The 23,097-nt window shown below is 38.9% G+C and overlaps 2 protein-coding genes, 1 long non-coding RNA gene and 1 pseudogene across 6 annotated transcripts in view; 2 read left to right on the top strand and 2 right to left on the bottom strand.

Annotated features, from left to right (window-relative positions):
- Positions 1 to 897: 897 nt before the first annotated feature.
- LOC102439823 (E3 ubiquitin-protein ligase RLIM-like) lies at positions 898 to 5,224 on the top strand. The gene is made up of 2 exons (XM_014452734.2): positions 898 to 1,135; positions 2,926 to 5,224. Exons 1-2 carry the CDS (start codon positions 898 to 900, stop codon positions 5,121 to 5,123), a joined length of 2,436 nt encoding a protein of 811 aa, XP_014308220.1. The 3' UTR covers positions 5,124 to 5,224.
- Positions 5,225 to 11,961: 6,737 nt separating this feature from the next.
- Positions 11,962 to 14,052, bottom strand: LOC111825207. Its single transcript, XR_002828344.1, has 3 exons — positions 13,897 to 14,052; positions 13,044 to 13,113; positions 11,962 to 12,018 (listed from the first exon to the last, which is right to left on the bottom strand). It is a non-coding gene; the product is annotated as an uncharacterized LOC111825207 (long non-coding RNA).
- Positions 14,053 to 14,268: 216 nt separating this feature from the next.
- Positions 14,269 to 23,097, top strand: part of EIF3H (eukaryotic translation initiation factor 3 subunit H) — a 79,154-nt gene continuing 70,325 nt past the window's right edge. For 2 of the 4 annotated variants that reach the window (XM_023750925.1, XM_023750926.1), the window contains exon 1: positions 14,269 to 14,437. In XM_023750925.1, the coding sequence (XP_023606693.1) occupies positions 14,306 to 14,437 (132 nt within the window). In that variant the 5' untranslated portion in view covers positions 14,269 to 14,305. The remainder of the gene's footprint in view (positions 14,438 to 23,097) is intronic. The other 2 variants (XM_023750924.1, XM_006085227.3) reach the window with 2 other exon arrangements.
- Positions 17,691 to 20,464, bottom strand: LOC111825209 (annotated as a pseudogene).

Below are 23,097 nucleotides of genomic sequence, written 5' to 3'. Positions count from 1 at the left end.
CCAGTTAAACAGATTCAGCTATGGGCCTGGTGAAATATAAAACAACGTGGGCTTTCTTAGTGAGTATCTATGATTTAAGGAATCACGAGGAGAAAAGACAGAAATCCTGTGGCACCTGAAAATGAAAACGGTTGCATTTAACTAGGATGACTTTGGCAAGGCATTTTTTTTTTAATCCTCACCTGAGGTATTTTTCCATTGGTTTTTAAAGAGAGTGGAAGAGAGAGGGAAAGACGAGAGAAATATCGATGGATGTCAAAGAAACACATCAATTGGTTGCCTCCTGCATGTGCCCTGATGAGGGCCCAGGCTGCAACTGAGGTACGTGCCCTTGACCAGAATGGAACGCGGGACCCTTTGGTCTGCAGACTAACACTCTATCCACTGAGCCAAACCGGCTAGGGCAGCATGGCATTTTGAAAGAGGCTGTCATATCTACTGGAACTAGCTGCATCTGGGTTCTGTAATTTAACATACAAATAGCTATAGCTTATCGGAGCCTGAAAAGCCTCCCGAAAGCCTGAGAATAGGTTCATGCGGGTTAAAGGAGGCTTAGGACTGTGCTGGGTACACAATAAGCCCTTGTCAACATTTGCTGGTTTGGACTGAAATGAAACCCAACCTGAATGAGGTCCCAATTTGGTAACAATGGCGAAGATCATGGTTGCCTAGGCAACGATGACTAGAATGCTTGGTATAAAGGTGGGTCTCAACAGTTGACTCACCAGCAGCTGTACAACTGCAGCAGCAGTAGAGGTGAGAGAAACTGAGGGAAACGTAAGCTGAGGTGGATCAGTGGATCGACTGAGTCGTACCCTGACACCGAAGCACGAAGTGTTTGTTTGTGTATCACCATCATTTTGTAAAAGTCTGATAATTTTCCACTTGTTCGTCAAGATGGAAAACTCAGATTCTGGCGATGAAGGAGATGAATCTGCGGCCCAGCGCAGAAATCAGACGAACCGATTAGCTCAGGATTTTTATCGATTTGTAAATAACCTGAGTGAAGACGAGTACAAGCTTATGAAGGGTAACAATTTGCTAGGCAACCCAGGCGAAAGTACAGAAGAAGAGTTGCGGAGAAGAATTCACCTAGCTAAAGACAAACTACTGGAAAACTCAGATGAAAATACAGGTATACTTTATTTGTGAGGGGAATAGGATGGGGTGGGTAAGGAACTTCGTAACAGTGAGTGTCAACCAGAGATTATACAGAGTGGCACAAATTAATCTGGTGCTAAGTAACTTCTCAACAAACAAACAAACAAACCACAAACCTAGCATTTATTCATTTTTTTTGGTGAGAATGTCAAGGTACTTTCCCCCCCCCCAACCCCCCGATTCACATTTGGGTTGTTTTATTTGTGAAATAGCCTATTGATACTTTCCTTGGTTTTCCACCTCAATGGAAAATTCCTCCTTCTACCTGAATTATTTTTTTTCTATATAGACCAGCGGTTTTCAACCTGTGGGTCGCGACCCCTTTGGGGGTCGAACGACCCTTTCACAGGGGTCGCCTAAGACCATCGGAAAACACATATATAATTACATATTGTTTTTGTGATTAATCATTATGCTTTCATTATGTTCAATTTGTAACAATGAAATTGGGGGTCACCACAACATGAGGAACTGTATTAAAGGGTCGCGGTATTAGGAAGGTTGAGAACCACTGATATAGACATATGACTTCCTCACCAGCAAAAACAAGTATTTCATATTCGAATCAAGTAGCTCTCAACTGGGGGCATTTTACAATATCTAAATATATTTTTTTACATCCTGTGGGCAGTGGCTAGGAATGCTGCCCAGCATTCCACAATGCACAGGATAGCTCCCTAAATAAAGAATTGTATGGTGCCAAAATGTCAGTAGTGTTAAGGTTGAGAAACCCTGCTCTAACCTCAGGGCCAGTGTCTCTTTCAGTGTGAAGCAGAGACTTTTACTATGTACTGAAGAGGATACTGAAATAGTTTGGTTCTTGAACATGGTCCTATATGCACTATGCTAGGATTAGTCTACTCATTTATCTAACCTTCAATTTCATGTCAATTCAAAATCTTGGTAACATTAGTAAGTATTCCAATACTTTTAAACCTATAAACCTTCTTTATATTTGGGTAATGGCTATAATAGTCTTGTATTTTAAAACAACTTTATGTATTATCAAAAGCACTTAAGACAAAAGCCTAGAAGTAATGTGGACTAATGAAAATTACCTAATAATGTAAACTGAAGAAAAATAACAAGCACTGTACCTTACCTGGTATTTGTCTTGTTTAATTGCATTAGTAAATTTTGTCTTGTTTAATTGCATTAGTAAATTTTGACAGTGGAGTGAAAAAACTGTTGTCACTTGACAGTCCTCTCCCAGGATGTGTATACGATGAACTATTAAAAATAGACCTCCATATTCATTTTTATTTTATTTATTATTTATTTTTAAAAAAATATATTTTATTGATTTTTTACAGAGAGGAAGGGAGAGAGATAGAGAGCTAGAAACATCGATGAGAGAGAAACATCGATCAGCTGCCTCCTGCACACCTCCTACTGGGGATGTGCCCGCAACCAAGGTACATGCCCTTGACCGGAATCAAACCTGGGACCTTTCAGTCTGCAGGCCGACGCTCTATCCACTGAGCCAAACCGGTTTTGGCTATATTCATTTTTAATAAAACAATTCTCTAAATTTATCTAGGATTATCTCTGTCTTTCAGAGAGAATTGAAACTTTCTTGCCTTTCCTTGTCAATTTGCAGCATGGTTGACAAAATATTAATTCTATAAATGTAAAATTTGTTTACAAGATCTGAGTATTTATCAGCATTTTAGTTTGTTTTTGAAACAACGTTTCAGAGTGCTATCCTACGATGGCTCTAATCTTGATATTTCCTTTCTGAGCTCCCCACTTTTTTGTTAGCAGGTGAAGGAGACGCTCCCGATGATGTGTCTAGCAGTGACTCTTTATTAGACTGGCTCATGTCTTTTGAACCAACTGAAAATGTGACAAGTGGGCAGAGAGAGCCCCAACCTCAGAGAGAAGTGAGCCAGGTTAATCCTCCCAGTGAGTTCAGATTCAGTTCTGGCAGTTCAAGTGTAGAGAGCAAATATGTACCATCCATAAGATTTCCCAGAGGACAAAGTGTGGAAAATGGCCACAATCACCTGGAAAACCCACAAGCTGAACCACGACTGATAAGACCATCTAAATCAGAACAAAGTACACCAAGGCCATCAATAAAAGTCACACCCACTAGAGGTCAGAAAAGAACAAGAAGCAGAAGCCCAGACCACAGTAGAACCAGAGCAAGAACTGAAAGTAGGTCACCTCCACGTTCACTGGGTCCACTTTCACAAAGATTCCATCACAGGGCATCAACTCCAACGAGTGGCTCTATTAGAGACCAGCTTAACGCTTTCGAGCAAACTAAAAATGTGGTATGTGGGAAAGGAGAACACCAACCTTGGAGAGAAGTGAGCCAGGCTAATCCACACGGAGATTTCAGATTCAGTTCGGGCCATCCAGGTGCAGAGAATAAATATGCCCCATCTACAAGACTTCCCAGAAGAGAAAATATGGAAAACAGCCACAGTCACGTGGAAAACCCACAAGCTGAACCAAGATTGACAAGACCATCTACATCAGAACAGAGTACACCAAGGCCATCAATAAGAGTCACACCTACCAGAGGTCAGAAAAGGGCAAGAAGCAGAAGCCCAGACCACAGTAGAACCAGAGCAAGAACTGAAAGTAGGTCACCTCCACGTGCACTGGGTCCAGTTTCACAAAGATTCCATCACCGTGCATCATTTCCAACTTTTGAGCAGGCTTTTGTAAGTGAGACTGGGAGATTTTTAAGAACTCGGCACCAGGAAACATCGACACAGCCAACAGCTGCACTTGAATCGCAAAATAGGCATCTTTTTGCAACATCTGGGACAAGGAATGCTGTTCAAGGAGAATCTTCTCCAGACACAACCGGTGACGGTGAATCTTGTGGGTTGAGACAGATATACCCAAACATATGCCTCTGTTCTGCAGTAGGACGAGTTCATCCTGTAGCATATTCTGAGAGAGGCAGCATAACTAATAGAACTCAAATAACATCTGAGATACCAAATAACACTGCCGCTTTAGACAGTGAACAAGGAGACCTTAGGCATATGTTTTCACATTATGAACAGGCAGATATGAGAGCTTATGTTAGTACCATTGGAATTCCCTTTTGTGGAATTTTAAGTACAGGTTTCAGTGATACAATACCTGGTGCAATTCAAAGCACGTTAAGGCAGACAGTGACAGATTTTAGTGGCTCAAGTAGTCCTGTGGACAGTGAGAGTGATTTAGAGCCTACTGAGTCAGCGCCACGTCGATACATGGAAAGGGCAGAGTCACCCAATGGAAGAGATAGTTCTCATGGTAGGAGTTTTAGTTCCAACTCAAATTGTAGCTGTGATTCCTGTTTACATTCCACATCGACTTCTAGTTCAAACTCCAGTTACACATCCGGTTCCAGCTCCAGTTACACATCCGGTTCCAGTTTCAGTCTGATATCCAGTTCCAGCTCCAGTCTGATGTCCAGTTCCAGCTCCAGTCTGATGTCCAGTTCCAGTTCCAGTCTGATGTCCAGTTCCAGCTCCAGTCTGATGTCCAGTTCCAGCTCCAGTCTGATGTCCAGTTCCAGCTCCAGTCCGATATCCAGTTCCAGCTCCTTCAGTGATGAAAATTCAGAAATTAGCACCCTGTTCTTTGAAGGCAGTTATGAAAGAAGATTCTCACCATACTCATCAGAAACCTGGGGTGACAGTAGATCTATGACCCCAATAACATCAGATGAAAGTGACTCTTGGGCCTCTCTTGATCAATTTTTACTCGTGAATGATTATGATAACCATCCAACCGGACTCAGCAAAGCAGAGATTGACAACTTGGCGATAAGACCTTTTTCTGAAAATGATACATCGAAAGTCTGTATAATTTGTATGACGGAGTACACAGAAGGCAACAAGCTTCGCATACTACCTTGCTCCCATGAATATCATGTGCACTGTATTGATCGCTGGCTGTCTGACAACTCTACCTGTCCTATTTGTCGCAGGGAAGTAGTAGGTTCCGGTTAGAGAGAAAATTTTAACTGAGATCTGAATTCTCAGCTATATAAACTGTTATAGTGATGGACAAACAACAGTCACCTGGCTTATACCCACTTCTGGAGTGATGCTTAAATATAACAACCTGAATTTAATTGTGAATCGAAATGAAATAATATGTACTGAACCACTGGTTCTTGAAGGAATTATTGTACTTTCCCAAATTTCTGTTTGAGAATAAAATAAACTGTATATATTTTTCAAATTATTTATTTACTTGCATATTTTTTATTAAGTAATGGTGTCAAGATCCTTTTTTAAAAATACGTTTTTATTGATTTCAGAGAGAGGAAGCGAGAGAGAGTGAGAGAGATAGAAACATCATTGATCAGCTGCCTCCTGCACGCCCCCCTACTGGGGATTGAGCCCTCAACCTCTGCATGTGCCCTGACCTGGAATTGAACCATGAACTCCAGGTTCATAGGCTGATGCTCAACCACTGATCCACACCTGCTGGGCAATATTTTTTTTCAAATTATAAGAGAAAGTTTATTTAGAAAGTTACAGAGCTAGTAGAAGTGAGCCAGATGGGCTGCATAGGCTCAGGAAACAAGTTACAGAAGCAATAGAAGGGCCGATGGAGCTTAAGAAAAAGAAAGGCAAAGGCAATGTACCTGGGAAGGGGAAGGGAAAAGTGTAGGCGTGCCCCTAAGGGGGAGAGTACACTGAGAATAAAAGGAAATATTACAAAGTCAAATAATATTGACATAATTGACAGTAAAAATTCATACTATAGCAAGTAATGGAATTTCTAGAAAAAATTAGCGGATACACTGGGTTGGGTTAATCCTTATTTCATAAGAGAAATGTCTTAATATGACATAATCAACCCACATAGATCCTGGTAGTCTTACCTAGTCATGTAAATTCCAGACATCGATCTATAGCCATGCCCTTATATTGGATATGGATGCAAAGAAACAGGAACTCAGCCACAATAATTATGCAATTTAGGAATTAATTGGAGTCACATAAGTCATGTTACATTCATAGAATGGTACAAAAAGCTTTGAAAACCTCTTCCTATCTCTCTCCTATCTCTCTTTACTACACCTTAATACTACTTTGACTTTTTCCCCACTACCAATGTATCAATCAGAGTCCTGGCTGAACATTAACAACACACTTGGAAAAAGTGATGGAATAGCATTTAATAAAGAGACTACTTTTTAAAATGTGCAAGGAATGGAGGGAAAGCAAGAGATGATGAAGTACCCTGAGGCTAGCAACTGTGGGAAGCCTTGTATTATCACTACTAGGCTTGAGGGGGCATACGGACTGCAACTCAGAATGTGCTGTGATGGTACCAGAAGGCCACCCAACAAGAGCTGTGACCTTAAGTAGACAAATGGCAGCCACTGAGGGGATTCATGGAAGTAAATACTCTTACCTTGCTTTCCTCCTGACTTCTAATCTCCTGTTGGTAGTTCACATTAGCTAAACCCAATCTGAAGACACAGAGTGAGAGAGACTGGTTGATAAAGACTGGTCAGCCTCCTGGAATCACAGATTAGGGTAGAGAAGGATGGTGAGTGTATCTGAAGAGCAAATCAGAGACCACCTACCACAACCAGCATTCCCAACTCTCTTCACACCCAGTCTGTCTATGTTTTCTTGCTGCTTCCTCTTGTTCTTTTTGACTCAGCAATTTAACCACCCTCTTAAATACTCCTACCTTGTATGATAGAGAGGACAAGTACATTTTATCTTTAGAAGTGATGAGGTGAGAAACCCTTAGAACTCAATTCTCTTAAACATTGGTTTGCACTTTGGTTTGCTGTGCTTGTTAACAACTAAAGAAAAAGGGCAGTATAGGTATTTCTTTTAAAAAAATACATTTTTATTGATTTCAGAGAGGAAAGGAGATGGAGAGAGAGATAAAAACATCAATGATGAGAAAGAACCACGGATGGGCTGCCTCCTGCACGCCCCCCCACTGAGGATCAAGCCCTCAACCCAGGCATGTGCCCTAGGCCGGAATTGAACCTGGGCTCCTTCAGTCTGAAGGCCAACACTCTATCCACTGAGCCAAACCAGCTAGGGCAGTATAGGTATTTCTTTAATTTTTGCCACATGAGTATATTTAAGTTTCAATATGTTTTTATATATAAGTTTAGTTCATATGATTATTTTAAGATAGATTCTTATTTCTTATAAAGGGTTTTATGGTTTATACATGCCTCTTAATCTTTGTGCGAATGATCCCAAAGCACTTAGTTGCTGTTGGAGCCTCCTGAGTTGCAATTTGAAAGTCTTAAAAATAAAGCCCGAATTAAAACATGTCTACTAACTCAGTGTTAATTGTCCCCAGTAAAAATAAAAATATCACCCCAAATCATTACTTAAAATCAAATTTCAGAGTAGGCTTCCTTTCCAATCCAAACATAGTTAAGGGTTTTTCTCATAATGCAGCCAAAAAACTCCCTTTTTTTTTGGAGGGGGGCAGGGAAGGGTATATTGGCCAGTCCAGAATATTTTACTTAAAAATTTCAATCCTGGTTTAGGTGAGAATACATTATATTAAGACCTACAGTAATAATCATAATAGTCATAAATTGTGTGCAGTATGAAACCTTGTAAGTGTGGATAGTGTTAAGCATAAACCTGCTCTAAAAATTTAATCAGAATAATCTCTGACCTTTATTTCCTATATGAATTGCTAGTAGCCACAGTAATTGCACAGAACTATAAAACATAATGGGAAGTGGAGGTGAAGTTTTTAATGTGTCTTTGAACTAGCATATTTTTCACACAGAAGATACTTGCATGGCCAGAAATGTAGACTTAGATCAAGCCTCTAAAGTTTCACATTAAATTACAAAAGTTGTGTGAATATTCTGTTTTTTTAATTAAGTATTTCTCATACCAGATCTACTTCATTTAAGGTAAGTAAAATAATTATAACAGTAGTTGGCTTTCTTGCTATCCTAATTTTTTGCTTTAACCCTAAAACATTTAGGAAACTCAAAAGAAGGAAAGTCTACTGTAATTACCCACATTTTTGTTTATTGTGCTCTTTCTTCCTTAATGATATCCCAAGGTTCTTTCTTTTATTGTTCCTTTTCCTTTTAGAGAACTACTTTTAGTCATTCTTTTGGGGTAGGACTGCTAGTAACAATTCTCTTAGTTTTTCTTTATTAAAAAATGTTTTGATTTCCTTTTTATTCCTTAACAATATTTTGGTTGAATACAGGTTTCTAGGTTGAGTGTTCTTTTTTTTTTTTTTAGCAGTTGAAAAATATTATGCAACTGCCTTCTGGTCTTTGTTTTCTATTAAGAAATCCATTTTAGTTCCAATTGTTTTTCCCTTATAAAGTAGGGCCTTGTCTCTTGCTGCTTTCAAGATGTTTTCTTTGGCTTTTAGAAGTTTCACTCTCATATAACTTGGTGTGCATTTCTTTGGATGTATCCTATTTGGAGTTTGCTCAAGCTTCTTGAATCTGTAGGCTATGACTTTTCCCTAATATTAAGGAAGTTTTCAGGTGCTATTTCTTTAATAACTTTCAACCCCTGCTCCCTTTCTTTTCTCTTTCTAAGACTTCTATGATAGGATTGTTATGTTTTATTTATTTATTTACTTACTTACTTACTTACTTACTTATCCTCACTTGAGAACATGTTTTTATTGATTTTAGAGAGAGAAGAAATGAGGGGGGAGAGAGAGAGAGAGAGAGAGAGAGAGAGAGAGAAGAGAGAGAGAGACATCAATGTGATAAACATCAATCGTTGCCTGCTGTGCTCACCCTGGGGATCAAACTGGCAACCTAGGTATATGCCCTGACCCAGAATCAAACCCACAACCTTTTGGTGCACGGATGATGCTTCAATCAATTGAGCCACTAGGACAGGGCAGGACTGTTATTTTTTTTTTTTTCTTATAGTTCCACAGTTCCCCAAGGCTCTGTTCATTTTTTTTGTTTTGTTTCAGTCCACTTGTTTTTTTTATTGTGGAAAAATAACACAAACTTTAACATTTAAACTCCTTTTAAATGTACAGTTCAGTGTCATTGTGTCCACATTATTGTACAACCATTACTATTTTTCCACCATCCCAAATTGAAACTCTCCACTCATTAAATAATAACTCCTTATTCCTCCCTCTTCCCACCTCCTGGTAACCATTATTCTACTTTCCCGATAAATTTGACTATTCTAGGTACTTAATGTAAATAAAATCCTATAATAATTGTTTTTGCATCTGACATTTCATTTAGCATGTTTTTAAAATTCATTTGTGTTGTAGCATGTATCAGACTTTCATTTCTTCTTAAGGCTGAATAATATTCAATTTCATGTATATGCCACATTTTGTTTATTAATTTATCTGTTGAATAGTTTTCAACTTTTGGCCATTTTGAGTAATGCTGCTATGAATACTGGTGTACAAATATTTGTTTACATCCCTGCTTTCAATACTTTTGGCTATATACCTAGACGTGGAATTGCTGGGCCATTTGGTAATTCTTTTTTTTTAAAAAAATATATTTCTTTATTGATTTCAGAGAGGAAGGGAGAGGGAGAAATAGAAACATCGATGATGAGAATCATTGATTGGCTGCCTCCTGCACGCCCCCTACGGATCGAGCCTGCCACCCAGGTATGTGCCCTTGGCCAGAATTGAACCTGGGACCCTTCAGTCCACAGGCTGACGCTCTATCCACTGAGCCAAGCTGGCTAGGGCGCATTTGGTAATTCTATGTTTAATTTTTTTAAGAACTGCCATACTCTTTCTCATAGTGGCTGTACCATTTTATATTCTGTGCATCTGTGTACAGATTGGGTAATTTCTATGTTGCATCTCCAGTCACTGATTTTTTTCCCTCTGTCCTTTCCATTCTGCTGTTAAGCCCATCGAGTTTTTATTTTTATTTTTAGTTATTGTATTTTTTAAGTTCTAAATTTCCATTTGGTTCCTATTTATATCTTTTATATCTTGACTGAGACTTTCAATTTCTTTGCTGAAACATTTTTTTAAAAATATATTTTATTGATTTTTTTTACAGAGAGGAAGGGAGAGGGATAGAGAGTTAGAAACATCGATCAGCTGCCTCCCGCACACCCCCTACTTGGGATATGCCTGCAACCAAGTTACATGCCCTTGACCAGAATCGAACCCGGGACCCTTGAGTCCGCAGGCCGAAGCTCTATCCACTGAGCCAAACCGGTTAAGGCTTTGCTGAAACATTTTAAGTGTGCTTATAATTGGTAGTTGAGACATTGTATGATAGCTGCTTCAAAATCTTTTCAGATAATCCTAACATCTCTGTCATGTCAGTGTTGGCATCTATTGATTGCCTTTCTTCATTCAGTTTGAAATCTTTCTGGTTCTTGATGAGATGATGACTTTTCAATTGAAGCATCGATTTTTGCATATTTTGTTATGGAACTTTGGATCTCAAGGCCTCCTGTTTTAGTTGGCTTTCTCTGACATAGCTCTGGCAATGAAAGGAGGGAGTCCTTCCTTTTACTGCCCCATGTGGGTACAAATAGAAGTTCCATGTTCAGCCTTCACTGACTCTCTCAGGAGTGGGAACAGTTCTTTGTCACTGGTGGGTGATGGAAGTTCCAGCTCCAACTAGGCTTCCAGTGATACCTCCTGGATGAAAGGGGTAGGACTGCCCTATTACTGCTTTCCAGAATTCCTTCATGGGGTTGATGGTCTCCTTACTGTTGTGGGGGATGGAGTGGCTGCCTCATTATTGTCTGATAAGGGTTAAAGGTCAAATTCTCCACATAATCGCCACTGACAGTGTGCAGTTATTGGAGGCATTTTGTGTTTTGTTTTGTTTTGTTTGTACCTGTTGGTGTTTCCAGGTCACTGGACTTCAGCTCCAAGCATGGAACATATGTGGCAATCACACCTCTCTCGTTCTTTGGGTCCCAATGTCCCTAGCCAGTCTTCCTTCTTCTTCCCACCTTGCAAAGTCTTCTAATTTTTCTTCTACCTATAATGCCCAGGGGTTTAGGTGCGCTTATTAGGAGAAGTAGGGAAAAATATTTTTACATCTTCTCAGAAGAAGTCTGAATTTTGAATACATTTTAAGATGGAGCCTAGAGGAGTAACTGATGAATTAAGGGGTGGAGTGAGAGGGAAACAGAGGAGTCAAGGGTTTTGGTCTTATTAACTAGAAGAACAGAGCTGTCATCAAATGAGATGGGGAAGACTATGTGAAGAACAATTTTTTTTTTTTTGCGGGGGAGGGGAGTTGGAGTTCAATTTTGCAAAGGTTAAGTTGGAGGTACCTGTTGGACATTTAAGTGGAGATGTTGAATAGGCAGATAGATAGACATGCTGGTGTGGAGTTCAGTGGAGAGGTCTGGGAAAATATAAATTTTGGATTCATCAGTATATGCATAAAGTTTAGAGGTTTGAGAGTGGATGAGATCACCATGACAGGGAGTAGAGATAAGGGAACAAAGATGTAGAAGAATGGAACTCTGGTGCAGTTCCTTCAATATTAAAGAGTTGGGGAAGGGTAGAGAAATCATCAATGGTGACAGAAGAAAGGAGTAGCCAGTGAGATAGGAAGCAAACCAGAAATCCAAATGAAGGAAGTAATATTGCTTCTATATTGACTTCCTATTTCAAATTCTACTTCATGTGTCTCTCCCTTCTTCTCTCTGTACAGATGCTCCTAGATTTATGAGGTTAGGTCCCTATAAACCCATTATAAGTTGAAAATATCTAAGCTGAAAATACATTTAATACACCTAAACTAATATCATAGCTTATCCTAGCCTACCATAAATATGCTCAAAACACAATATGCATAAGACGGTGGCAACACAGTATACTGATGATTACTTACCATCTAGATCTCAATTTGACTTGGGAGCTGTCAATATCATACCGCATATTGCTAGCCTGAAAAAAGATCAAAATTCAAAATTTTAAGTATTAATTGCTTTAATTAATTAATTTGAAGTATGGTTTTTACTAAATGTGGATCACTTTTGCACCGTTATAAAGTAAAAGATATTTTAAGTCAAACCATTGTAAATTGGGGGTGTCTGTATATCTCTTGGCTATGGGCTGTTTCATGCACAGGGGGCCACATGCATTGTTTTGGGTCAGGTTGAAAGAACCCATGTAGTGTGATTAGCACACATGTCTGGAAAATCTTAGTGGGATATTTCCAAGGCTAAAATATTACAAAGGAATTTAAAACTTTACTTACCAGTTTTATTGTGACTAGTAATATTGGTATTGTAATTTTGAAATGAAACCATATATATGGTAGGATAAAGCAATTAGTAAATGTATTATTATTTTTAAGTAACCTGGATGCTTTCTGGTGCTCATCATTCCAGCTAGCCAATGACAGGCACAAATTTCTAGATCTGGTTCTTCCATGAGGGATTTTCTTCTTCTCTTTTCTTTTTGATTATTTTTCTCTTACTGATTTCTAGTGTAATTCTACTACAATCAACCTTCAATAGTTCTAAACTTGTGGAGACTTTCTCTGTGGCCCAGGTTGTGGTCTGCTTTGATAAATATTTCATGTGTACTTGAAAATAATGGATACAACTTTTTATGTTGTATCATTAGGAATTTTTCAGGTGTAACTGTTTCTGTTCACAGATTGTAATATGAAACCAGACCCTCACAACAAAAATCTCAGGACAGGAAATACCCTTCATTGGCGTAACCACTTCATCAGTTCTGCCTAGATATTTATTGAATAAGTAAACATTTCCAAAATAAGCAGTAGGCAAAATGTATTTGGAAGCAGAGAAAGTTATAAATTTCTTATCTAAGATGATTTTCTAAAGCTGTCAAGTATTCCTTTAGATACTTGAGACTTGGTGCTAGCCAGTTTGGCTCAGTGGATAGAGCATCGGTCTGCGGACCTATGGGTCCCTGGTTCAATTCTGGTCAAGGGCACGTACCCCGGTTGCAGGCTCCTCACAATCAATCGACGTGTTTCTTTTACATCGATATTTCTGTCTTCCACTCTCTCTAAAATCAATGGAAAAATATCCATGGGTGAAGATTAAATAAATAAATAAAAATAAATACTTTAGATGTGTATTTCATACAAGTCAGTGTTATTTTTACGGAATATATTCGGCATCATACTTCAACACTTTGCATAAAATAACTTCTTGGTCCTTATGTAATCTTACATGAAACTGATAGCAGCAAAGGGCTATTCTGGTAATTCTGAAAAAAAATTAATTTCTGTATAATCTAAGTGGTTAGAGACAGTTATCTGAAATTACATAAGACAAAATGCAATACTGCTCACCAGTAATGAACAAAATAAGGTTGGATAATTCACGTCTGTTTCCTAATGTGTGTAATGGGAGTTAGTGAACCTCTTCATAGTTTGCAAGATTGGGAATTGGGATTAATAAAAAAATTAGAAGTGAAAGCATTTTTACACATGAGACACCATGAAAGTGTGAATTACAATGCTATTATCAATAGCCTAATGGAGACTGACTAAACATAAAGTGGAAAACAGTTTATTTTTTCTCCAAAATAAAAAGATTAAAACGGCAAATATTCAATATCGTTGCTCTCAAACTCTTTGCACACTATAAGTTAATAAGACTAATGTTTTAAACATTGGTTTTTAACTTTTACACATGTTTCAATACCTATTTCAGTGGATGTTTTATAATGTGCATAATACATCAATACAGTAGCACATAAATAAGTGGTATTAATTTCTTAGGGCTGCTGTAACAAAGTACCACAAACTGCATAGCTTAAAACCGCAGAAATGTGTGGTCTCACAGTCTGAAGTTGGGGTGTCCTCAGGGCCATGCCCTCCCTGAAGGCAATAAGGGAGAATCTGTTCCATGTCTTTCTTCCATGCCTTTCTCTTTGTTTCCGGTGTTCCCGGCAATCCTTGGGATCCTTGGCTTCTAGACACATCACTCCAATCTCTGCCGTGTTTGTCACAAAGTCTTTTTTTAAAAAAGTCCACTTATCTTCAAGCATTTTATGGGGGAAGCCTCAAACACACAATGCGCATGCGCAAAGGATTCCGTTAGGGAAGGAGTTGAAGGGAGGCGGGGCCCTACTCTAGCCTTTCCTCCCCGCTCCGCCCCCTCGGACGGCGCACTGCGTATGACGTCACGTGAAGCTCGTACTTCCGCTTCCGATCACTCACGTTTCTCTTTCTTCCTGTCCCGCTGGAAAGATGGCGTCCCGCAAGGAAGGCACCGGCCCGGCCACCACTTCTTCCAGCTCCGCCACCGGTGCGGCCGGGAAAGGCAAGGGCAAAGGCGGCGCCGGAGATTCGGCCGTGAAGCAGGTGCAGATAGACGGCCTGGTGAGTGTGGTGCCGTCTTCCCGGGCCCCCGCGGGGAGCGCAGTTCCCAGCCGGGTGCCGCCTGGTGCGCTTGCCGGCAGCCTCCCCTCTGGGCCACGTGAGGCTGGGCCAAGGTTTTCCCTGAAAATCCTCCTCTTTCGTCTCCGCTTTTTGTTCGGGAGGCGCTACAGCTTTCTCTGCCATCTGACGGGGGAATTGAGGGCTGAGAAAGGGGACCGAGGCTCGGGGCGTGTGTGACAGGTCCCTGGGGCCTTGTTTTGAGGTGCTTGGGAGAGAGGACTTGGAGAAAAACTCTTCTGGGCGACAGGTAGGTAGGTGACCTCTGGGTGTCGAGAAGGAGCTAGGACTCGGGGGCTATGGGAAGGGGAGCGCAGGGTAACCTTTTCTCCAGTCTGCTTTTTATACTTTTATTAACATTGTTTGCGGGTAGTTTTTATCGCGCGCTAACAGGTGGCTCTACTTCTTACAGTCAACGTAAAACGTATAAATACGTTTCCCGCATACAATGTGTTTTAAAAATGTGTGAAAGTCCGATCTTGTTAACTGCCTTTCTGAAATGTTTTCAGTGGCTTTGCAGTGAGTTCAAGGCCCACCAAGATGTCCTTGCCTTTGTGTTTAGGTTTAATTCCTAGTATTTCCAAACTTCCTAGGAACTGTACATTCTAGCCACACAGAACTATTTGGTAAGCCTGATGTTGAATAGTATTTGTTCCTGACATCTTGGTAGTGACCAATTGTTTTTCTTATATTCTTGAACCTTTTCTTTCCTATCTTTGATCTTATTTATCAGTTCCTCTGTTTCTTTAATATTACCTTTCCCTTTATGTCTTAACATTTTCAAGACATTCCCATAGTAAAATGTTCAGCTCTGTCTCTTAGCATTCTGTGTTCCCTTCTCAATCCCCATATTTTTCCTCTTGAAGTCAGTGGTTAAAAATTGTCTATATTAGCAGTCTTCCACTTTTCTTTAAGTCACTGCTTTTAGAATCTGCCACCACCAATTTCCTAAGTCTTTAAAAATATAATTGATAACATTAGCAAAGAAGTGTAAAAAGAAAATCAAAATGTTATACATGCAAAATAGTGTCTATAATACATTTTCTATAAAAATAAGCCCTGACCGGTTTGGCTCAATGGATAGAGCGTTGGCCTGCAGACTGAAAGGTCCCAGGTTCAATTCCAGTCAAGGGCATTACAAAATAATAATAATAAATAAAAGCGTAATATGCCAATTAGACCGGATGTCCTTATGGAAGACCTTCTGGATGAAGGACGAAGCTGGAGCTGCGAGGGAGCCTGGGTCTGGGGTGCCAGAGGGAAGCAGGTGCCGGCAGCCAGGGGAAGGAAGGCCTACTCTTGCACGAATTTCATGCATCAGGCCTCTAGTAATTTGAAAAATCACAAAATACATATCCAGTCACCTGCTATTCAGCTTCAGAAACAGAACATTACAAATATCTTTGAAGCCCCTTTCCATTTCATCCTTTTCTCCTACCCTTCTCCCCACCCTATTGTCACTATTGTGATCTTTGATTCAGTAATTTTTTTAGTAGCGTCACTACACAAATATTCCTAAGTAGTTTGTTTAATTTTGCCTGTTTATATTAATACATATGAATGAATTAAATCATAGTATGTTTTCCTTTGATACACACACACACACACACACACACACAGATAAATATATATCTCACACCATGATTGAGATTAGTCCATTCTAGAATGAGTAATTGTAATTCATTCATTTTCATTGCTATACAGCATTTCATTGTATGGCTATAACAAATTTCTTTATCTGACTGTTAATGGACAACTACATGGCTTTTTTCCTTGTGTGAAATGGTATCTCCCAGTCATCTTTTAATTGTCCAGTTGTCCATTCTGTTAGACTTGTCAATGTGTCTTTTACTGTACCCTGCACAGATTCAGTGCTCAGCATATCTTTTTGGGATGGAGGAGTGGATCTTCATTGTAGTCAAATGGTCTCATTGTTCCTACACAAGATCAAGCTAATTCTTCCTGTTGAACTTATATAAAACCTACTTTGTTTTCCCAAACCAGAATGAATCTTATCTTTCTTATGTGCATTACACTTTTGATACTTAACAAAGTATGGTCCATGGACCAGCAAGACAAGCAGAATTGGCCTCGGGTAGCTTGTTAGAAATGTATAAATAAAGTATCTCACAATCTCAGGCCCCTTTCCTGACCTTGTGTATCAGATGATTTATAGCATATTAATGTTTGAGAAGTACTGCTCTGGTCCACATTGATCTTTTCCTTTTTATGTTGATGGCTTGTATTGTTCATCGTTTTATGATGATGGCTTGTATTGTTCATCTTGGCATGTGATCATACACTGTTAATGAATGGTTTACTGTTTATGTATTTTTCCTTTGTCACTGAGATGGTAATCTGAAGGCTAAAGTGTAAAACATTTGTGTCTTACATAGTTCTAGTGCTTAAAATCCATTACCTTTTTAAAAAAATGTTTTTGTTGATTTTTTAGAGAGAGAGGAAGGGAGAGGAAGAGATAGAAGCATCATGATGAGAGAGAATCATTGATTGGCGTCCTCCTGTATGCCTCATACTGGGGATTGAGTCTGAAACCCTGGGCATGTGCCCTGACCAGGAATTGAACCGGTGACCTCTTGGTGCATGGGACAGCATTCAACTAACTGAGCCATACTAGCGGGCAAAGTCTATTAACCTTTTAAATTTTGTTTTCCCTTTTATGTAAAAAGTTGCCTTATTGTTTAAAATTATTAGCTACCTCATCCCTCCTTTATTGGAAGTAAGGTGGAGAATGTTAATAATAAATGAAAAAGTCAGAGTTATATATACTTCTTTTAAAAAATATGTTTTTGATTTCAGAAAGAGGAAGGGAGAGGGAGAGAAAATCATTGATTGGCTGCCTCCTGCATGCCCCCTACTGGAGGATCAAGCCCACAACCAGGCATGTACCCTGACCAGGAGTCAAACTGTGATCTCCTGATTCATGGTCGATGCTTAACTGCTGAGCCAAACCGGCTACGCTCCATATATTTTTTGTCATCCAGATGTCAGCTCAGATGTCACCTCACAGAGACCTTCTGACTAATCTAAAGTGTCCTCATCAGTTCACTGACCCTTCTTATATCACTATTTACTTGTTGCTTGTCTTCTCACACTAAAATATCAACTTCCTGAGAGCAGGACTAATGCCAGATTTGTTCAGTACAACTTGTACAAGTGTCTAGAACATTGACCAACACATAGAAAGCACTCAAATATTGTGAATGAATTATTACAGTCCTGTGGTACAGAAATATTCTTGAAAATGAATCATGAGGAAACTGGTTCAGTAAATGCTAGTGTGTTGGTGAGAAAAGAGCGTGGGAGTGAGGCTAGAAGACCAGTTAGCCTTATAAACTTGCTTATAGTTCTTTGTCTTTTTAGGTGTCATCAGTAAGAAAAATCACTAATGTTACTTAAGCATCTATAGTTTACAAGACCCTGTGTAGGCAAGTTTGATTAGGTTATATCTGATCCTGTGATAGCTTTGAGAGTAGATGTTATCTCTGCCCTACTTATCTGATGGTTTTAAGCTCTAATGAGAAAATGTTGATCAAAGTGCTTTGTGAACTGAAATGAATAATTAAGATTTATAAAGGGCTTATATAAGGCTGTGATATCTATCACTATTTTGTGTGTGTGAAACATTATGAAGTTACAGAGTCTAGATAACAGCTTGTTAACCGTTAGGAAATGGAAGCTCTTGTTCAAATTCTGGTCTTACATAGAAATGGTTTGGCCTTTTAACATTTTAACTAAAATAAAAATTGTATGGCTCTTGGCTCCTTTTATTTTCTGACTTTAGTGGAGAATAAGTTACTTTACATGTGTGAATATAGTTCAGTGGGATAACTTGAAACTCTTGGAAGCATCAATTTTTACATTTTAGCCATTTTAAGTTTGAATCTTTCTGAACTGTATTACATAACTTTCTGCCCCTATAGCCAGAAAATATTGAACACAGCTTAGCCACGTTTTGATGCCTAGTATTATCATTAAGAGCATAGTTTATTGACCCATGCTGGACAAGGTCCTCAAGAATGTATGAGAAAACTAGTATAATCTTTGTAATAATCTGTCATATTCTATCTAGGAGAAGATTTATAGCTAAAAGAAATCAATTTAGTAAATAATCTAAAGTTGGAAAAAGGCAACCTTTAGTCTCTGGGTCATACAGATTAACATATTGGGAAAACAAGGTATATTAAGGGAAGTTAGGGAAGAAGTATTAGTAGGTATTCCTAATTAAGGTAGTTTCCTAACTAAGTCCATCTGACTTTTCCATCGCAGTATGCTTCCAAGATTTGGATAAATTCTGCAGATATTCTGGTCATTGTTCCTTTTCCTTAAGGTCAGAGAGCTTACTGAAATTGAAATCTATTGCCTTTAAAAATATTTTTTTCTGACAGTCCTCCTGTGTTCATGGCATGCACATAGTAGTGAATATATCTGATTGCATTTTCTCAAATGGCAAATGAGAACAGGACAGCATTTTACTGAAAACCTCAATATCATCTGTCTTGGAGGATTCAGTTTCCTACGGCGTGTATGATACTGTCCATAAGGATACCAACGGTGCTTAGTAGTAAAGAACATTTTGCTAAGTTGTTCTATCATGGGTCCTTGCTCCAAGTGTTCATCTTTTACTTCTAATCTGGTTTGCAGTATTTGATCCTGTGTTTCTTCATAATTATGCACAGGATCTGGCCGAGGGATAGGCTTGGTGTGTTCATATGGAATATCCACAGAAGGATGGTAGCAAACTATCATCCTGCCATCAGATGTCAATGCAAGTTCTACTTTGCAATTATAGTCATCTGGAAGAGAAGAGTATGTGGATTTATAACAAACACAGAATAAAGCTCCATTTTGGATTGGAAATAAATGTTTCAGAATAGTTCTGTTTGATATCGCCCATTTCACTGCTGATATGGCCATGGTGAATCAAGATGCTTATTAGGTGGTATGGAAAAAGATTTGAAGAAAAATGCTTTTAAAATTTGCTTCTAGGCATACCTATTTTCATCCCTTGACGTCTGCTCACCGCGAGCGTGCCGTCTTGCCTCCAGCCTGGCTTCTTATTTCTTGTCACTTTTGGCTTCAACTAGTTTCTATAAAATTATAAATTCTGATCTTCTGCTTTATACCCAGGATTTCATGAGTTTGGCTGAGCAACTCTAGGTGTTTTACACCTTGGCAGCATTTTCTGGATTTTTAGCTCAGTTCTAGCCCCAGTATTGGGGAGAAAAGCCTCTACAGAGCATTGGGCTTTGAAGAGGGTTTTTGCCAGTTCTTATTTTTGTGGTCAAATATTCTCACTTTTACTTTACCAACTCCACCTTGGTTTCTCTGATGAGAGCTTCCGATTTCAGCACTTACATGAAAATTTAGATGCATTTGCTTTTCTCTTGTAAATTAGTTTATAAGTTTGTTTTTGTAAAATATTGAAAGTATGGTACTTGGATATTATTTCATTTGGCAATATATGAAAACATATACTCCAAGGCAAAATATACTAAAAGCTGTAGTTTTTCTCATAAGCTTCTATTTGTAGATCATTCTATAAAATGGTTATATCCTGTAAAGATTTAGATTTAATAGCAAAGTATAGTATAATTTACACATCCATCTATATAATGGCAAACTGTATTGTTTCATTAAACCTGAAAGGACTGAAATGGATACTACTTTGTGCCAGAATAGTATTCTGTATTTTTTTTTTTTTTTTGATGTTGGTACCAAGCTCAAGCATACAAGAAAAAAAAATTGATTCAGCAAAATAATGGTAACTCAGTATTAATTTAGTCAAAATACAAAACTTTTTTACTCTTTGAGTCTAAATATCGGCTGTATTTTTGCATACAATTTTAAGATTTATATTCCCCCCAAATAGTACCTAAATGTCAAGGGTATAAAACAAAAACAGCCCTACCTGGTTTGGCTCAGTGGATAGAGCTTTGGCCCCGCGGACTGAAGGGTCCAGGGTTCTATTTCAATCAAGGGCACATGCCCAGGTTGTGGGCTCGATCCCCAGGAGGGGGCGTGCAGGAGGCAGCCGGTCAATGATCTTACTCATCATTGATGTTTCTCTCCCTTTCCCTTCCTCTCTGAAATCAACAAAAATATATTAAAAACAAACAAAAACACAAACCATTATTTGTAAGCAAAGTTTGGAAAAATCACAAAAAAACATAATGATAATTAGCTAGATTATAAGCTCATAACGAGGTTGGTTAGCACCATTAAGATTTTGGGCTTTACTAAAACAGCATAGTGTTTTTCCTATGCTTTACTAAATGCCTAGAATTGAAGTTAGCAGGTTAAAGGTTATGCGTTTTCTTAAGTGTGTTGCCAAATTGTTCTCCAGAATAGTTGTATATATGGTTCAGTTTACCCCCTCCCCCCCGAGTATTGGGGTGCTGTGCTATTTCTTGGCACTGAAAGTTGCGATTTTCAAAAATCTTTGTCTTTATTTTAAAAATTAACCATGCTTGTTACAGTGATTCAATTCAGTAAATATTTCTTGTCTGTTAGTGGTAACACCAAGTTACCCAGACTTCTGGTATCATCTTTGATTTTTCCTTAGTTTTCCTTGGATTCTCTTGAGGTCACTTATATTTTAATCTTATAACTGTATTGTCTGTACTCTTCATTTCTTGCTCTCCTTTCTGGTTTCAAAACGTTTTTATTTGCATATTAAAAAATTGTGCATACCAATAATTAAAAGGATTTTAACCAAAAGAAAATGGCACTCTGGTTACCCTGCATTCTACAGCCTGCAGGACATCTTGGACCAGCTTGATTTTTACTCTGGATTTCACTGTTGTCCCACCAAGTTTCTTCCTTCACCAACACATGAGTGCTGTTCCTTCCCTGCCAGCCAGACAGGCAGATGGAGAGGCAGGTGCCTCCTTCTTGGTCAGTAGTTCTCTGATGGGAAAAGGGGCAGCTCAGTCATTTAAACTTGATGGAACCTCTTTGCATTTTACAAAATTAAGCAGTTAAAAGAAGCATGCAATACTTGTGGAATGTATAGTGCATACTGATGGTACGTGTACGATTTTCTTCTCCTGTTCAGTCATTTCTTTTGAAGGCAGTGGTTTTTTTCTCTTGCATTTCTGTCTTCAATTTTGACTTACCAAATTTCTCAATCTCAGCCATATCAGGTTTGTCAGACGTGGTTGCAGAAGAAGTGGAGTGAGGCCGAGAACGAGAGGAGTCAGATCTGCTCAGTGGCTGCTGCCAAGCCTTGGTCTCTTTCCTGAGCTATTGGAAAGGCCTCATGTGACTGGCCTTACAGATTCCATTTTGTACTTGACCATCACACACAGTGCTGCTGAATAAATAATCATTCATATTAAAAGGACAATTGTAGTCCTAGAATGCAAAAACCTGTTGGAAATTCTCACACAAAATCAAACTTTATAGCTTGACTTTTAAGATCCTCTTTACCTTTTGCTTTTAGTTGCCAAGAGATGGCTGTAGGTACTGTTTTCAAGTTTGGCTTAAGGGTAGTCTTTGAAACAATTAAAACCAAGATTTTTTTCCTTTGGCTACAAGAAAACCCCTGTTTTAAATTTTGTGCAGATGTGCCTAATCTTCAATTTTGTTTCGAAGGACCTCATTGGCAAGGGGGAGAATTTCCCCCTCTACTCTGTTTTAGTTTTTTCTAGACTAATTAGTTCTGGACTAACAATAAAGCTAAAAATAAAACAAGACAAGCTACATAGAAAAACTGATTTAATACATGTGCATGGGAGAAATCACAATATGATGCTCAGATCATAAAATGAGGCTCAAAGAAGTGATTGAACCAGGCACCTTTTAATATTTTTTAGACAAAGAAACAATTTGTGAAGAATTCACAGGACAAAAAGTTAGTGCTCCTGAGAAAGGAATCTAAGCAAGGTTTGGGTATTAGTGAGGAGTCTGAACAAAGTTTGGGCTTGGGTAGTAAATTAATAAAGTGTTTATAGAAGCTCTTTGGCTCTGGATCTCTTAGCTGTAGTGATAAGGGTGTCTCTCAGCCCTCCTGGAGCAGGGAGGGCACCTTTCACAGGGGAGATTTATTTCCTGCACTCAAGGAGACAGTGGAGGGTCAAGGTGCTCTTCTGTCACTGGCTGCTTGTCAAGTAACCTTAATTCAGAGTAATCAATATGCCATTAGGGGACATTTTGGGGTGGCCTGTCTCAAGCCCAGCATCCTCTTCAGGAGAAAGAAGGTGAGTAATCACTTCCTGTGATTACTGTGGCATACTTCTTATACTGAAAAACTAAAGCCCTTTTAATTTATTAAACCTATTTAATGAAACAGCCATTACACTGGATACACATGGTACACAAATCAAAAGACAAAAAAGAGTACATAGTGAAAACTTGCATTTCTATCTTCAACCACCGTCTTCCCAGAGGCAGTCACGTTACTCTTTAATGTTTCCTTCTGGACCTGTTTTAGGAAGCACTGCTTCCTGTTAAAGAAACAGAAATAAAAACCAACCCAAGTCCCTGAAAGGCCTTTTAATTATGCAGTGGTCCATGCTTTTTGGTGTGTGTGAGATTGGAGGTGGGCCAAATGGGTGAAGGGAGTCAAAACTACAAACTTTCAG

Source organism: Myotis lucifugus, unplaced genomic scaffold (genome assembly GCF_000147115.1).
Source record: "Myotis lucifugus unplaced genomic scaffold, Myoluc2.0 scaffold_17, whole genome shotgun sequence".
In the NCBI taxonomy this organism is placed as follows: domain Eukaryota; kingdom Metazoa; phylum Chordata; class Mammalia; order Chiroptera; family Vespertilionidae; genus Myotis; species Myotis lucifugus.
Note: the sequence above shows the minus strand (reverse complement) of the source record. Positions and strands in the feature narration are given on the sequence as shown.

Excerpts from the sequence above, each read along its gene's own strand:
- LOC102439823 (XM_014452734.2), top strand. The coding sequence starts at position 898 with ATGGAAAACTCAGATTCTGGCGATGAAGGAGATGAATCTGCGGCCCAG. Across the intron at positions 1,136-2,925 it reads AAACTCAGATGAAAATACAG|GTGAAGGAGACGCTCCCGAT; the intron begins GTATACTTTATT and ends TTTTGTTAGCAG.